Below are 15,262 nucleotides of genomic sequence, written 5' to 3'. Positions count from 1 at the left end.
TTTTTTGCTATGTGCATTCTAATTTGGGAGGTCTGGAGTGGAGCCTGGGAGTCTGCACTTCAAGCACCTTTTCAGGGGATGTTGCTGGTTCAGGGACCATCCTGTGAGCAACAAATCGTTACCATCGATTCTCCCAATTCTGTGCTATTGGTGCAATCCTCTCCCCCATGTGACACCTGAGAACATGACCTCAGCCACGTGGCTAGGAAAGGCCCAGTTTGCATAAAGGCCATGTGGCTCCAAAGACTACATTCCTAAGTAAGCACAGCACTTACAAACTGCAAAGTTTTTCACAAACAACAGGAACTTAAACCTTTGATCTACTTTGATCTACTATTTACCCAGTGTATGACCTGGGCAAGTTACCAGAATGACCTAGGTTTCCTTCAGAGTTAAGTGAGAGCAGCAAAGTGCCTACTTAAACAGAAGCTGCGAGGAAGCTAATGTGCACTCGGGTAAGTGAGGTGGGCTGGCAGCTCCCCCATCTCTACCCACCACAGGCAGAATGGAGACCTCCGTTTCCCGAGAGTAGGCTGCAATTTACAGGGGTCAGATTTTAATTTGGAAAAGCAATGGGTTATGATTAGAAGCAGCTGGACTCAGAGGGTGAGGAGGAGGAGAGGGGCAGTGTTGTGTGGGGGACACAGGGATGGGGAGTTATGTTTGAAATGGGAGTTGGGGAGGAGGGCTGGCATATGGGGTCTCATGGTGGGTCCTGACCTGTCACCAGGTTCCGGATGAGGAGGGCCTCATCTTCTTTGTGGTACTCCAGCATGCCCTGGAAGTCCTTCTCTTTCCTCTGGACTGTGACCTGCCTGGTGAGCTCATGGTGCCGTCTGTCACTCTGGGCCAATGCCTGGGCAGCTGAGTGGGAAAGAAGCAACAGGAAGCATGAATGGGACCTGCAGCTGAAGGCCCGTAGTGAGCTGTGCCTGTGGACAGAAGCTTGGACCTGGGTCTGGAGAGGGGTGTTCAGGGTTCCCAAGCTCCCACATGGTACATGATCTGTTCCTGTGGCCTCTGCCACAGTCTAGCTGCGGGACAAGGGAAAGGGAAACCCTTGAAAGGGTGCTGGGCAGGCTTTGGACCAAGGTAGTGGGCAGCAAGGTGTCCTACCCTCCAGCTGGCAGCTGCTGCTTCTCTGCAATCAAGTCATAAGGGGAAACCATCTTTCTGGGAAGATGTCATGACCCTGGCCAGGCCTGCTGGATTCCTTGTGTGCGACCACAAAATGGCCATCATGACACAGCCACAGTGCAACTACAAGTATCTGAGGACCCTGCAATGCCTTTGGCATAGACAGGGGAGCAGATGTGCCAGAGTACACAGAAAGACACTAATACCCCAATGCAGAGTCGAGCTCAGGAGCCTGTGACATGCAACTACATAAGTAATGCAACTACATAAGGAAATGATTCTGCAGGAATGCTGGTGGTGTGGTTGGGGGTACAAAGGGCTTTGACTCATTCATTGCTTCATTCAGGCCTTCCCTCATTTTGATTCCTTGGGAGAGCAGTGGGCACACAGATATACCCCCAAGCCCACAATGGACACCTACTGCATGCAGGACGTTGTTCTAAGTATAGGATTAGATATGATGGGTTCTCTAACCTTGTCCTTGGCCAGTCTAGCTAAAGAGATATATGTGTATGTTCACTCTAAAACAGACCCTCAACACAGCTTGCCAGGTGCCAGGCCAGAAGCGTGCTGATGGTGGCTCCAGCCGGTAAGACCTCACAAAGGAGTAGGGGAAGGGCTGGTCCATCGACCCACCAAACACCACATCACACAAGTCCCTGGACAAATGGGAGAGAAGCAAAGGCCCACCCAGGGTGGGTGTTGCTCTGTGCTGCCAGGGGGGTCTGGGTGTGTACAGGGCCAGGTGGAGAGGCACACTCGCCAAGAGCTGAAGTTTCCTCTGCAAGTCCTAGGGAAGGGACAGAGGACAGACAGCACCGTGAGCAGAAGAAGCAGGGCCTGGGAAGTCATCTGGGAGCAGGGGACAAGGTTTGGTCATAGGGGAATGAGCAGGGCAGACACAGAGAAGCACTGAAGAGAGTGATAGGTCTTTACGATTGAGCAAAGGGAGAGGCTAGAAGCCAAGAAACTAGGAGAATGAGAACCTGAGGAACAGAAAATGAGAAATTCAAAGATGAAGGGGGTACGTTGGCAGGTGCGAGAGAGACCGCCAGCTAGGAAGAGATCGCTCCTGCCTGCATATGCCTGGTGTGGGCCCCAGATGTTTTTGCCTCCTGGAGCCCAGGAGTAGAGCAGCTGGTGAGTGTAAACAGGTGAATAAATGAACAAAACATCACTGGTGATTAGGGCTGTGTCAGGCCATCATATGGTGATGGGCTGGTGGCTCTTGAGCAGAGGGAGGAAGATTGCAGTGAGGTATGCAGGCAATGGGAAGCCATGGGAGTTCCAAGCAGGGTGCACGCTTAGATTTGCAGCAGGGTCAGAGAGAGGAGAGAACATTCCCAGTGCTTTGGGAACATGACTGAGATCTCTGCCTATCCTCTCTGGGCAGACTCCAGACTGGTAATTTGAACTTGACACTCCATGGCACAGAATGAGGCCCCCTGGGGCCAGGATTTTGTGTTATACAACATACTTTCACACCAGAATGTCTTGCCTCCAACTCAGAGCTCTCTGAAGGCGGGGACCACTAGGTCACCTTCTCAGCATCTCATTCCTCCAGTTCCACAGAGCCTTGTTCAGAGTGGGCACAAAAAGAAAGCCACCTGCTCAATTCATGTCTTTGGTCTGGACTCTGCTGAGAATGTGTGAACCTATGGGTCCCCCCCCTCCCCGCTGGTGGTACTGGGGACTGAACCTAGGGGTGCTCTACCACCAAGTTACATCCCCAACCTTGTTTATTTTTTGAGGCAGGCTGTTGCTAAGTTATCCAGTCCGGTTGCAAACTTGCAATCCTCCTGCTTCAAACTCCCAAGTCACTGGGATTATAGGCATGTGCCATCATGCCCAACCAGGGTCTGAATTCTTCCATGGCATGGCTGGCATGAGCACAGTCATTAGGAAACTGGTGACACACAGTGTGCCACAGGGCAGGCAGTCCATCCCTCGGCACTGCCAGGCATACCTCTGCTTCACCACTCGCGCCCACACACACACACACACACACACTCTACCTTCTAGGTCCTGGACTTTCTTCATGTAAATCTTCAGTTGCTTTTTGAGCTTCCTCTCATTCTTTTCCAGCTTTTCTACCAGTTCTTTAAGGTCCTGAGAGCAGAAGGAAGTAGGATGAGGAATGACTTGAGTCTGGCCCTGGATGAGAGGTTTATTCTTGCTGGAAGCAGAGTGGCCTAGGGATGGCTGTGGGTACTGTCTGAGGAGCCCTGGCTCAGTGCCCTGGCCAGAAAGGCTGCCCCATGCTGGCTACAGTTCCCTGCTCTGGAGCCCAGGAAGCGGGCCATGGGTCGGACTCCATTCTCAGCAACAACAGGGCAAATTCCTCCTGGTTCTGGCTCAAGGGTGCCTTGTGTAATCCCAGGGCTCCCCAGATCACGCCTGCTCAGGTTGCCGAGTCAGCAGCCTGGGCGTCCTGGGGATGGGTGGACGGTGTCCTGGGTAGGAATGGACAGGTAGAGGTCGAGGAATGGGGGTGCTGGGACACTTGGCTGGGAGGTCAGTGAGTTTACCTGGGCCCAGAAGCCAAACAAGGCAGCAGCTATAGGCCCAACCTCTAGTAACTGTTGCCACTGGAAGCAAGTCCCTCGGGGACCCAGAACAGCAAGCTGTTGTGGAAGGGTTGTGCTGCCACTAACCTCATCTGATTCGGCATGGAAGGCAGAAGGCCCTAGCTCTATCACCATTAGAGCCCAGTCTGGAAACCTTACTTCTATTGACCTATGACGCTCTCGCAGGACAGGGACTCTCTTCCACTTTCCTGGCATCTGCCAGGGCTCCTTCAGTGACTGCCCGCAAGGAGAGCCATCAACTCCCCCTCCTGTCAGGTGGCGAGGGCCATCCCTCACTATACCTGGCCTAGCCTCATCATTTGTCTTGATCCATAGCAGGTGACAGCGGTGATGCTCTGCTAGTTTTGGGACAAGGCCTCAAGAGGCCCCACAGCTGCTGCTTGCATTCCCTGGGAAGCCAGTCGCCATGTAAAGCAGTACACGGAGAGGGAGAGACCACAAGGAGAACTGACGCCCCAGACATGGGAATGAAGCTGTCTTAGATCTTCCGGCTCCAGCTGACACCATGTGGAGCAGAGGCAAGCTGTCCCCAATGAGCTCTGCCAGAATTCCTGATTGACACAACAGTGGCTGCTATTTCTTGGTATTACATCCCTAACCAAGAAAAACAGTTATTTCATTTATCTACCATCAGCAAACTAGGGATTTCCAGAATCTGTTCCCACTACAGGGCTAAGGATGTGAACCTTGTCCATCTAGCCACCCCAATCCTTTTTTCTAGAACATGACTCCCAGAGCTATGATCCACGAGGCATGGCTACTCACCAGATTCTCGTTGGTCAACCGGGATATCTCCTGCTGGACGCCAAATTCCACCTGGGCCTCTGGGGATAGCAGCAGTGTCTGGCAGAAGGTCTGCTGCTGTTTGTCCATCTCCTCCTTCAGGGCCTCCACCTGGGCTTTGAGGTTCTCCACCTGTTCCTCATGCTCCAGGCTCTGGGCCTGCAGCTGTGCCTCCAGCAACCTGCACCAAGGAGAGAAGGACAGGTGACCATGTGGTGGGGGCAGCACCCCAAGTGAGGGGCTACATACAAATACAACAAGAGAGCAGCCAAGCACACAGCAGCGGTTGCACATCCCCAACGGGATGTACACAGTTGGGAGACACACACCACGGAGGCCAGCAGGCAAGCAGGCTGACCTGTCCTCTCCGATGACAGAAAACCAAGGTAAAAAGCACCCTGGGCTTATTAGCCCTTTTCCCTGACCCTGTATTTCATTCTGTGAGTAGTTTGGGATGGAGACACTGCCGTATCTAAGTCAGCAGCACAAATTTCTTATAGTAAATACAGCATCTATGTCTTCCCTAAAGTTCACAAGAATGCCCTTGTTAAGATAAAACTCTGATAAAGTAATTACATTATTTGCTCACTTTCCCTACACTACCCACAAGTTTTAGAAAGGCAAGGGGCTAGTCTGGCCTATTCATCTTCACCATTACTATCTCCACTCTACCCCACGTGCACATTTCTATAATGATTTACCCTTCACCCCCAAAAAACAAAACTAAGACTATCTGCAAGTGTTCTGGGGGAAGTTAAAGATTAGCCAGTGTCTGACAAGCAGACACACCCAGAGATCTGGAGAGGGTTGGGGAAGGCTCGGAGGCCAAGTCTAAAAAGCTCAATCAGGGCCAGTTACCTGGCACTCCTTGGACAGTACCTGCTCCACCCTAACAGAAAGTGAGGGATTCTGGAGGCGCAGCAGCAGCAGCCTTGTCCCCAGGAGCTGGGTGCCAACATGGTGAGGATGCACATCTTCTGGGGCTTCACTACCTGAACCAGCTTCCTGACTCAGTGCAGCTGATTTTGTGTGAAACATATGTAGAGGGTGCTGGATGAAAGGGGCTTTGGAAAGCTTCCTGACATGGCCTACACAGGGGAACACTCACCCCAATCTTTGCCTGGAATGAGCAGAGCTAGGCACCAATTCAGGAAGCAGGCAGAACCCAGGGGACAGATGTGGGAGTCCCTGACTGCCTCGAAGGTAGGGAGCGGGTTGCATGTTTTTGCAGTCCTGCTGGTCTGGGAGGCAGTAAATGCATAAGAGGGAGGGAAAGATCACACTGCTGACAGAGGTAGATGAGTCAGCTTTATAGCAGCACTGGGTAGATCACCTGGCTCCCAGTGGCTCCTCAATCAAGTAACACAAATGAGGAAATGATTGAGGAATGCACCACAGGCCTATTGCCAAAAGAAAACAGCAATGTGAGGATAGTGGAGGACAGCTTGGTAATAAAATCAACACCTTAGGTGATATGCAATACTTAGACAGCATCCAACATTGGCCAAAATACACTTAATCACTAATAGGTTGTAGATTTAACAAGAGAGTAGAAACACCTGGTTCTAGGATGCTGCCAAGGGATGTGCTTCCTTACCTGTGCTATGTGTCCACCATTCATGTCTGCCCTATGCTCCAAGTGGACTAGGGTGGACTCAGCCCAGGGTGTAGGGTACAGGATTCCTGCCCAAGCATCAAGCTAGCTTCCTAAGTGTGTGGAGAAGCCAAAGGCTGAGAGAGATTCAAGGTCACAGCCAGGGGCCGGGCTGGTTCTACGAGCCAGGACTCCTGACACACAGGCCTGTGGGCTACTTCAACACATTCATCTGCTTATCTGTCACACCACATTTGACCTGCCAACAGAGGCCCAAGGAATGACCAGCTTCACACATGGGTCTCTATTCCAATACAACATGCTTCTGAGTGGAAGGAATCTGATCATATTGCATAATATAACCATCATAATAACAGAACTAGCAGCTGCTGTTCCTTCTGCTCCACACCAAGGACACACAAAGAGATCCACTTGCAGTCATTTTCCTTATGACCAAGTGTGGCAGGTCATGTTATGATCCACCTGTGAAGAACCTGTCACCAGGCTCACAGGTCATGCAGGGCCATGCTTGAACCCAGTGAAAGGCTGCAGAGTCAGGAGAAACTCGCTGCTGTGACAGAGCTCCACCACATTATCAGCGAAAGAAGGGAGAGGCCACGAGAGGCTAGCAGGAGCTGAGGGCTTGGGGCTCTTCCTCCAGTTCTGCCATCAGGCTGCTGAGGGACCCAGGAATGGCACTCACACCACCTTTGAGCATCCATTTTCTCTAATGGGAAATGAGTCTAATGACCCTTGCCCCATCTCTTGTTGGGAGGTGCAAATGAACAATGTGATGCCACACATCCCTAAAAGCCACACTGGCATGGAGCATGTGACAGACCACCCCATCACGTCATGCCCTTTCTCCAAGTGCTGAACCTTGCTGGCTAAACTATTCACCCACTGCTGAAGGCTGATGAGTATCAGTTCAGCCTGGAACTAACTGAATTTTCTGCAAAACCAGCAAATTTTCTACATAATCCTCCAAGCTTCAGTTTTGTTCCCCTACAAGGGCCAGGGAAGAGACCAACTCCAAGGCACTTCATCAGCTCCAGGGAGGCCCCAACACCTGGAACAGCCACTTGCTGACGGCAGGTCCTGAGGAGCCTTGTGTTAGAAGACCTGGCTCACAAGTCAGGCTGATGTTTTTGGCTGACACTGTAGTTAGGATGGTCAATAAGCAGTGTGGAAGAAGTGTGGGACTGGGAACCGTCCCCCCCAAACTGGGGAGTGAACCCAGGACTTCACACATGCTAGGCAAACGCTCTACCAAAGAGCTATATACCAAGCCCTTCTTTTGCTGTTTGAGACATAGCAAAAGTTGCCCAGGCCATCTTTCAGCTTATGATCCTCCTGCTTCAGCCTCCTTAGTAGCTGGGGTTACAGGCCTGCACACCAGGCCGGGCTCTCTGCTTTGCTCTTTTTTTTTTTTTAAAATATTTATTTTTTTTTTTTAGTTATCGGCGGGCACAACATCTTTGTTTGTATGTGGTGCTGAGGATCGAACCCGGGCCGCACGCATGCCAGGCGAGCGCGCTACCGCTTGAGCCACATCCCCAGCCCTCTGCTTTGCTCTTAACAGCTGTCTGCCTGCTGCCACGTACGTACCTCCTAGGTCTCCACCTGTAGAATGTGGGGGTTGGGCTATGTGGTTCCTGAGGCTCAGATGGGCCACCCAGTGCTATCACAAGCAGCCTCCCCTGACCTCATCCATACAGCCTGGACATAAATGATAGGCAGGCAACCCCAGGGACTACTGGCCAGCAGCAACCCCAACTGTGCCCCCAAGCCCTCGCACGCATTGGGCTGAAACACAAGGAGCAAAGACATGAGCTGGCGGACAAAGCAGACACAGGAAGACAGGAGCACATTTGACCTGGCAACTTGTTTTAAGCCTTGGTAGGCCAAGCCGAGTTCTCCATCTTCATTCAAGTATCCCCAATCCTCAGTCTGGCTAGAAATAAAGGACAGAAACAGAGGTGTCCAGTGTAGAGAGAGAGAGAGGAGCAGGTGGAGATCCCGGGAACCAGAGGTGACCAAGATTTGAAAACAGGAAGAAGGCAAAGCCGACATGCTCCTCCTCCCCTTCCTCCAGCATTCTGGGGGGCTGCAGACTGCATCTGAGTACCCCAGGTTCCGTTACTGGCTGGGAAGGGGACTCTTGTGCTCTCCTGTGGGGCCCATTGATAATCACAGGAGGGAACATGTTGCCAAAGAGCAGAGGGCCGAGCTTGTTCTGACAGCTCTGTGAACAGCAGCGACCCAGCATCATATCCACCTCGAGCACCCATGGCACTTCCTTCTGTCAGAATCAGTTAAAGGGACAGACACACACAAACAGGGCCAGAAGGAAAGGGCCCTGTGTGTGCTTGGGTAGCTGCAGGTGGTGAGCAGGCCCTCGCTGCCAGGGAGGATAGGTATGCAGAGCAGCAGGTGAAGCACCAGGAGACCCTGGCCTCGAGCAGGCCAGGGGACTGCAAAACCCGCCTGCTTTTCAAAGCACTTCTGTCACTCCTTAAGGGTGCGAGCGTGTTAAATAGCTTCAACTCCAGCTCTCCTTGTAGAGGCTTATGTGAAGAATAACTAAATCAACTTCACAGGATGAGAACAAAAGGATCTACCACCCCCCTTGGCTTTGACCATGGGTACATTTTCCTGTTATCTAGGGGAAGCAGACATCTGCCTTCCACCTGCAAGCTACTGCTGCCTCAGGTCATGCAGAGTCCACCCAAGGGCAGCAAAGGTGGTTCCTGGAGGGCAGGCCTGTCAGATGCTCCTCACCCATGTACTCCCTGCCCCCACTACTCAGGGCCCTGGGCACGTGGAGATCCTCAAAGGCCAGTGGGACTGGGTGGCAGTGGATGAGCAGGGACCTGCTTCCCCCACCAGGACTCCACCCCATGTGTCCTAGAGAAGCTGCACCCACACTGCCTGATGCAAAGACCAGAACCCTTTCCTAACTCCCGGTGGCAAATCACCCATCCTCAGGTGTTTTTGACTCAGGTCAGTCACCGTCCCAACCCTGCTAGGTTGTGAGGTACATTACAGCCTCCCCCCCATCCCGGAGTTCAGGAGACCCTGCAGCGCTCACGTGGGCTGCTTCTTGCACAGAGCTAGTTACATCTGCACCAGGCCTTCCCTGACAGTCTGAGGACAGGCAGGAAAAACAGTGGTGAGGAAACTGCTGGGGACTCTATGGCTTCCACTCCCTGGGTCAACCCCTCACTATCCGCTTCACAGTAAAGAGAACTAGAACCAAGAAAGTTATCTTGGGGACCCCTTCTATATAGGGCTTCTGCCCCCACCAATAGCTTGACTAAGGGCTGATCTTTATCGCCTCCCTTAGCAAGGGCCCTTGGGAGCAGGGCTTTCATCCAAGGGCCCACTACAGGCATTCTGGGGGGCTCTGAGGGGGACACATCAGGGCTAAGTGAACGAACACAGGGGTCCCTCTATGCCAGCCATCTCCTTTTCAGCATGAAGAAAGACACCAACCCCTGGTGGGGGTCTCAGGAGCTTCCTGCCTTCCTCTGAAGTTTTTGCTCTAATGCTGGCTGGCCCTCACTGTAGGAAGGGGTACTGGGTCTCAGTCCTTCCACTTCCGCAACTCCCATGATGGCAGCTGCTGTCTGGGGTGGCACATGTGCGCTGCTGAGATATACCTCAAGGAAGTTAGCATTAATCCCATCACCAGCCTCATAGGGACAGAGTTCTGAATTCTGTGACGTGCCACACCCCATGGATGAAGACAAGGAGAGAACCCTGCAGCCCAGACACCAGTGTTCAGAAAACCAGGCACAAAGAAAAATTATAAATCAGCAAACCAAACGGAGAGAGCCCTTTGCTACTATGTGAAAGAGAACCAAATCCCCGAAATCTCCCTACTCCTCACACCCACAGGGGCCATAGCCAGGGAAGGAGCGCTACCTGTTGGTGTGATAGGGAAGAACACAAACAGCCCAGAAACTCATTGTTTTTTAAAATATACTTTCTTGATGTCAATAAATATCCCTCTCACACACCATATACCGAGAAATAAGCAATGAGCGATTTCCAACTGCAGGAGGCAGTAAGGGATAGTGTTTAGGAAACTGGCTGGAGAGCCTGCTGTGCTGGGGCTCTTTGCCTGTACTCTCTGGGCCTGTTTCTTCATGCATCAGGTGACAGTGGTTCACTGAATGATGTCAAAGGGTTTTTCTAGATCTTTAACTATCATGCACCAGAAAAGGTATAGGAAAATATTTTCCCTCTGTGGCTATCTTAAGAAAATGGACCCACTGCTCTGCCATGGCGAAGGTCCTGCTTCCCGTAGAAGAAAACAGACGTGGTTCCGGCTAGCTCGGAAATGATTTCAGTTTCTACAAAGACCCCTGTATACTCGGTGGATACTTTTATTTCTTCAGTCCACACCATGCTTTCTCTAAGCAGCCCAAGATATTTGCTGAAATCTGAGAAGTGGGAGGCAGCAGCCCACCCCCCAGAACAGAGAAACACCCAGGGCTGCAGGCCCGGCCACCCAAGTGGGCTGTCTACAATAGCTACGGATGTGTACTGAGTCACAGGGAACCACAGGTGTGCTGCTGACTCAGGACCAATGAGACTGTGAGGAAGGGGATGATGGCCTTCGAAGGAAGCCCAGGGTTCCTGGCCAGGAACAGTTAAAGGGAGGCTGCCTGCGGGAGGGGCTGGCAGAACCATGCTCTTCCCACCTCATCTGCCACTCTAAGCAAGACATCGTGCAGCAGCTGAGCTCAAGGCCAACGAGCCCTGACTTCAGGCAAATCTTCAGGAGACTACACACACCCCTGTCCTGGTCTCCACTGTCCTGGACAGACCAGACCCCATGGTGGAGTGTATGAGAACCACCACCCCAGGTGTATGTGGCAGTAATAAAGGTCATGCTAAATGTCTCCTCTTTTCTGGGACCTGACAGTGGAGGGGGCCTGCAAGGCAGGTTCCTGGGACCCAAGGAAAAGTCTACTAATAAATTCTGTAGCCTTGGCAGGGCTTGGCTAGAAGGGGTCAGGAGTCAATGAGCACTCTTCTTGGAGCCAGAACTGAGCTCATGTTCCCAGCTAGCTCTGTGACCTTGAGTGCCCCCCTAAAGGTGGGGCTGGTCCGAGTAGCACCAGCAACCCCTCCCCTACCCCACTTCCTCGTCACTCTCCCAGAGACTGCCTGGAGAAGACACTTCCCACACCTTTGCTGGGTTTTCACAACCCCTTTCCCTATAGCTTTCCCTTATATAAAATGGTAATAATAAGGCTGGTTTCTTAATTTTCAAGATGAAACAAAAGCTGCCCATATTCATGGAACTCCTCCTGCCAGAGCAGACCCGAGTACTGCTTCTCTGACTGGACCTAAAATCCAGGTGAAAGATGTAGATGTAAAGGCCAAAACACAACTCTACAAAATTTGAAAGTCAACAAGTTAAGAGGTTCTGAATGTGGAGAGCATGGATTCTCGGAGGAACCATGACTAGGGTAGAGGGATGTCTGTACTCTCTCCAGAAATCAAAGCATAACTCAGTGAAGGAATGTAAAAATCTTCTAGGGACAGGATAACAAAATTCTAAAGGGTCCTGACCTATCCCCCCTGCTACCTGCACACACAAATACAATTTATATGCACACTCTAAACCCTCCATTGGAGGACAGCTGTAGGAAAGGCAAACCAAATCTCTATCCTCAAAGCACCCTGTTCCTGGGCAGCCTGTTGTAATGGGATGCCCTTCCCAGGGGGCACCCTCCTCCCTGGTACCCTGTGCTGGGGGCCTTTCCAGCTCAGTGCTGGGATTTGGTGCAATCATAAGGCTTTTGCGAAGCTGAAGAGGAAGCCAAATTGGAAGAGAGGAACCCACCACAGCCACTTCCATGACACCTGCTGTGACAGGCACTTGGGGACATGGTCTCGGGCTCCCCCCTGCCCCCAAGGCAGCCCCTTTTTTTCTGTTTAACTCAGGTTCATGGGCTACAAGTTGCCTGATGACTGCTGGACTTGCTGGGAAGGGAATTATCTTAAGATATAAGCTATTTTTATTTTATCACCATCATTATTGCTATAAAGAAGATAAGTCTGAGGTATTAATCTTCTGGAACACAGGCTGGGGACTGGATCCTTGACAAATGTGGGGATGGATAAAAAGGGGGCTGATAACAGTGTCGGTTCCAAAGAGCAAAGAGACGCCAAGCACGTGGCTGCTGTCCTCGTCCTTCAGTATCACCTGGGCTCTGGCTTCTCATTCATCCTATTTCTTATCTTCTGCAAGATGATTTAAAAATGACGGCATCTTGACTCCAGTTTTAGCACTGAGAGCATCTCCTCCACTCTCCTCTACCTCCTTTACAGAAAAGAATGACCTCTCTCTCGAAATTCATTTCCTTTTCTCCTGGGGCCTGGTACAGCACCTTCACCTTCTGATCACCTGGGCAGCCCTAGTCTAGGAGCTGGACCTTCTGAATTCAATTACAGAGTACCTGTGTGCCTGAACCACTTAACCCTCTGAGCCTCAGTTTCCTTATCTGCAGAAAGAGGGGCTGCATTTAAAGATCTGGAAATCAGGGGCTGGGGTTATAGCTCAGTTGGTAGAGCATTTGTCTACCAAATTTGGCACATGAGACGCACTGGGTTCAATCCTCAGCACCACATTAGAAAAAAATAAAGGTATTTTTAAAAAAAACCATTTAAAATATGGAAGTTAAAGCACTAAGTCTTCAGTGATTGTTACAATCTTGCAAGGAACTTCAAGTCATGCCCACAGTGATTCTGAAGAAACATGTAGTGATCCATAGCTCAACAGGTAACTAGATGAGGTGAGAGAAGTCAATCCAGGAAAAACCTGGCTCTGATTTTACAGGTGCCCAAGGGGGTGGCAAGAAAGCACAAGTAACAATGGTTACAATGCTTATTCCAGGGCCACTCAAGTTCTAAGTGCTTTGCAGACTAACCCACCAGTTCTTCTCACACCCAGTGGATGTACGCTGCTATGAGACAATTCACAGATGAGGCACCAAGAGGTCACACAGCAGTCACCAGACAGCAAGGGAAAAGGGGACTCCAGAGCCCACATTCTGGAGCCCTTGGCCACTCCTGGGGGGCCTGTCTGGTGTACTGTCAGCCCCAGCTCTGCTCCCACAAACATGCACCCCTTTTGCCATAAGCCTTGGTTAGCTCATCCTTCAGGAGGGACCAGAGGTTATTCATCAGCTAAACTTGGGGGAAATCTCATTTGGGGTAACAAGGTACAGGGAGAACATTCTGAATCCACTTTAGTAGTGCCTCAAATAACTCCCCCCATCCCCCGCCCAATGCTGAGCACATGGCCAGTGCCTGAGGACCAGGGCAGGACCCCCCACCCCCACCCCCGGTCCCAGGTCTAGCTTACAAAGAGGGAGGCCTTACCTGTTTGTCTGGCATACCCCATGATAGGCCTCAATGGCATCTTCCTGGTCCACATGCTTTTCACTGTTAGGCCAACTTGCTCTGGCATTAATGTTTGGCTCCTGGAAGGCCCCACATAAACAAAACACCTTGGATTACAAAACTGCATGGAATGGCTTCATACACAGAGGTTTAAAAACATGCCTCTAGGAAAAGAGAAAGACCTGGAAGATCTCAGATGGTAAGAAGGTGACTTCAAAAGGTCACCTTGCATCTTGGAAGGGTTACAGAATGGCAAGGCCCACCCATGAGACACTGAGTGCTAGCAGTGGGGGAGATGACACGAACAGTGACACTGGAAAGAAAAAACACCCCTTGTCCAGAGGACACGATTAAAGTGTGGCTTGGCGTCGAATCCACCACACTCAGTACAGTCTCCTCACAGGCCACTCCAGCCCCCAGGCCCAGAAGTCACCCAGCATAGGCCATAGAGTCATTCAGATGGCCTCTGTCCCCTTCCTTCCACTCTACATTCTGTCCCAGAAGGTGCAACATTAAGAATACTAAGTGGGACATGGTCACCCTGGGAGGACACAGAAGAGTTCTCTCCACTTCAGAAGTGAAGTAAACAGCAAGGGGCATGAGATGAAAATCACAGCCACCTCAGAGTACCTATCTAATTCTTTCTCATTCCTTGTGAACATCTCATTAACTTCAGGATATTCTAGAAACATCTACATCTGGCTTAGGGCAGTGAGTCCCTTGTGATGCCTTGAGAGGAGACCAGAGTCAGACTCTGCTCTTTCAGACTCAAGACCCCGATGGATAAAGACACATAAGAAAACCCATGTCTATGACCTAGTGTCACCCCCACCAAGCCCAACCACGGCTGCCATCTTGTTACCATGCTCTTGCCAGCAAGTCGGCGTTGGTCAGCGTTCACGATCTGGGTCCTGAGGATGAGCACCTCCTCTTTTCGGACCTCCAGCTCCTCGTTGGCCAGCTTGAGCTGGTTCAGCAGGAGGCTGTAGCTGTCAGGGGAGCTGTGGGAGGAGTTGTTCTGTGTGGCTTGGTCAGCTACTGCTTTCCTCAGCTCATTCAGGTCATTCTTCAGCTTTTTGTTCTCTGACTCCAGCTCCTGCCTCTGGAAGACAGCCCAGTGACACTCCCCATTACTGTCTGGATCCAGGGCACTCTCCCCTGTGGGCCTCCTCCTTTCCTGCCTTAACCACTTGCTCTGTCTACTGGGGAAGTGAAGAGCCATTTCCCCATTTTAATAGCAAAATGCACGATGAAAGTTCTGACTGGCATCAGCAAGCAATGCTGGGACCTGGATTTGAACTCACAACCCCAAGTTCTGTGTGTAAGGAATGTCGCAGTCTCTAGCATTCCCCAAAGTCGTTCAATATGCTAGTGTTTCCAAGCACATTTGGCTATGACACCCTTCTTTGTTGAAACATTGGACTTTGTTTTTTGCAGTACCAGGGACCAAACCCAGGGCCTCATAAATGCTAAGCAAGTGTTCTACACCTGAGATACACTCCCAGTCCCCCAGTTCATCATTTTAAACATGCTGTTAGCACAGGACTTTCTGAAGCCTTAGTATGCCCATATGCTTTTTGACTTTCCAAGAGGGGATACAGAATGCACGGTTGCCTTAACTTATTTGTCCGGAGCACTCCCCTGGTTTTTCAAGGAATATCATGTGGAGTAATATACTGGAGAACATACCAGCAAAATTGTATTGCCATTTTGATCACTTGGAAAACCAGTAACTCAA

The 15,262-nt window shown here is 51.1% G+C and overlaps 1 protein-coding gene and 1 long non-coding RNA gene across 7 annotated transcripts in view; one reads left to right on the top strand and one right to left on the bottom strand.

The window, feature by feature from the left end:
- The window catches only part of Myo5b (myosin VB), a 302,556-nt gene that overhangs the window by 18,325 nt on the left and 268,969 nt on the right, over positions 1-15,262 (bottom strand). For 4 of the 6 annotated variants that reach the window (XM_048806229.1, XM_048806230.1, XM_048806232.1 and 1 more), the window contains 6 exons: positions 14,387-14,626; positions 13,504-13,604; positions 7,979-8,056; positions 4,491-4,689; positions 3,153-3,246; positions 721-864 (listed from right to left, as the gene is read on the bottom strand). In XM_048806229.1, the coding sequence (XP_048662186.1) occupies positions 721-864; positions 3,153-3,246; positions 4,491-4,689; positions 7,979-8,056; positions 13,504-13,604; positions 14,387-14,626 (856 nt within the window). The remainder of the gene's footprint in view (positions 1-720; positions 865-3,152; positions 3,247-4,490; positions 4,690-7,978; positions 8,057-13,503; positions 13,605-14,386; positions 14,627-15,262) is intronic. The other 2 variants (XM_015482386.2, XM_048806231.1) reach the window with 1 other exon arrangement.
- Positions 97-5,210, top strand: LOC125617722. The gene is made up of 4 exons (XR_007348814.1): positions 97-455; positions 731-818; positions 1,668-1,726; positions 4,041-5,210. It is a non-coding gene; the product is annotated as an uncharacterized LOC125617722 (long non-coding RNA).

This window comes from Marmota marmota, unplaced genomic scaffold (assembly GCF_001458135.2).
Source record: "Marmota marmota marmota unplaced genomic scaffold, marMar, whole genome shotgun sequence".
NCBI classification, from domain to species: Eukaryota; Metazoa; Chordata; class Mammalia; order Rodentia; family Sciuridae; genus Marmota; species Marmota marmota.
The sequence above is the reverse complement of the archived record's forward strand: the minus strand, read 5'-3'. Positions and strand labels throughout refer to the sequence as shown.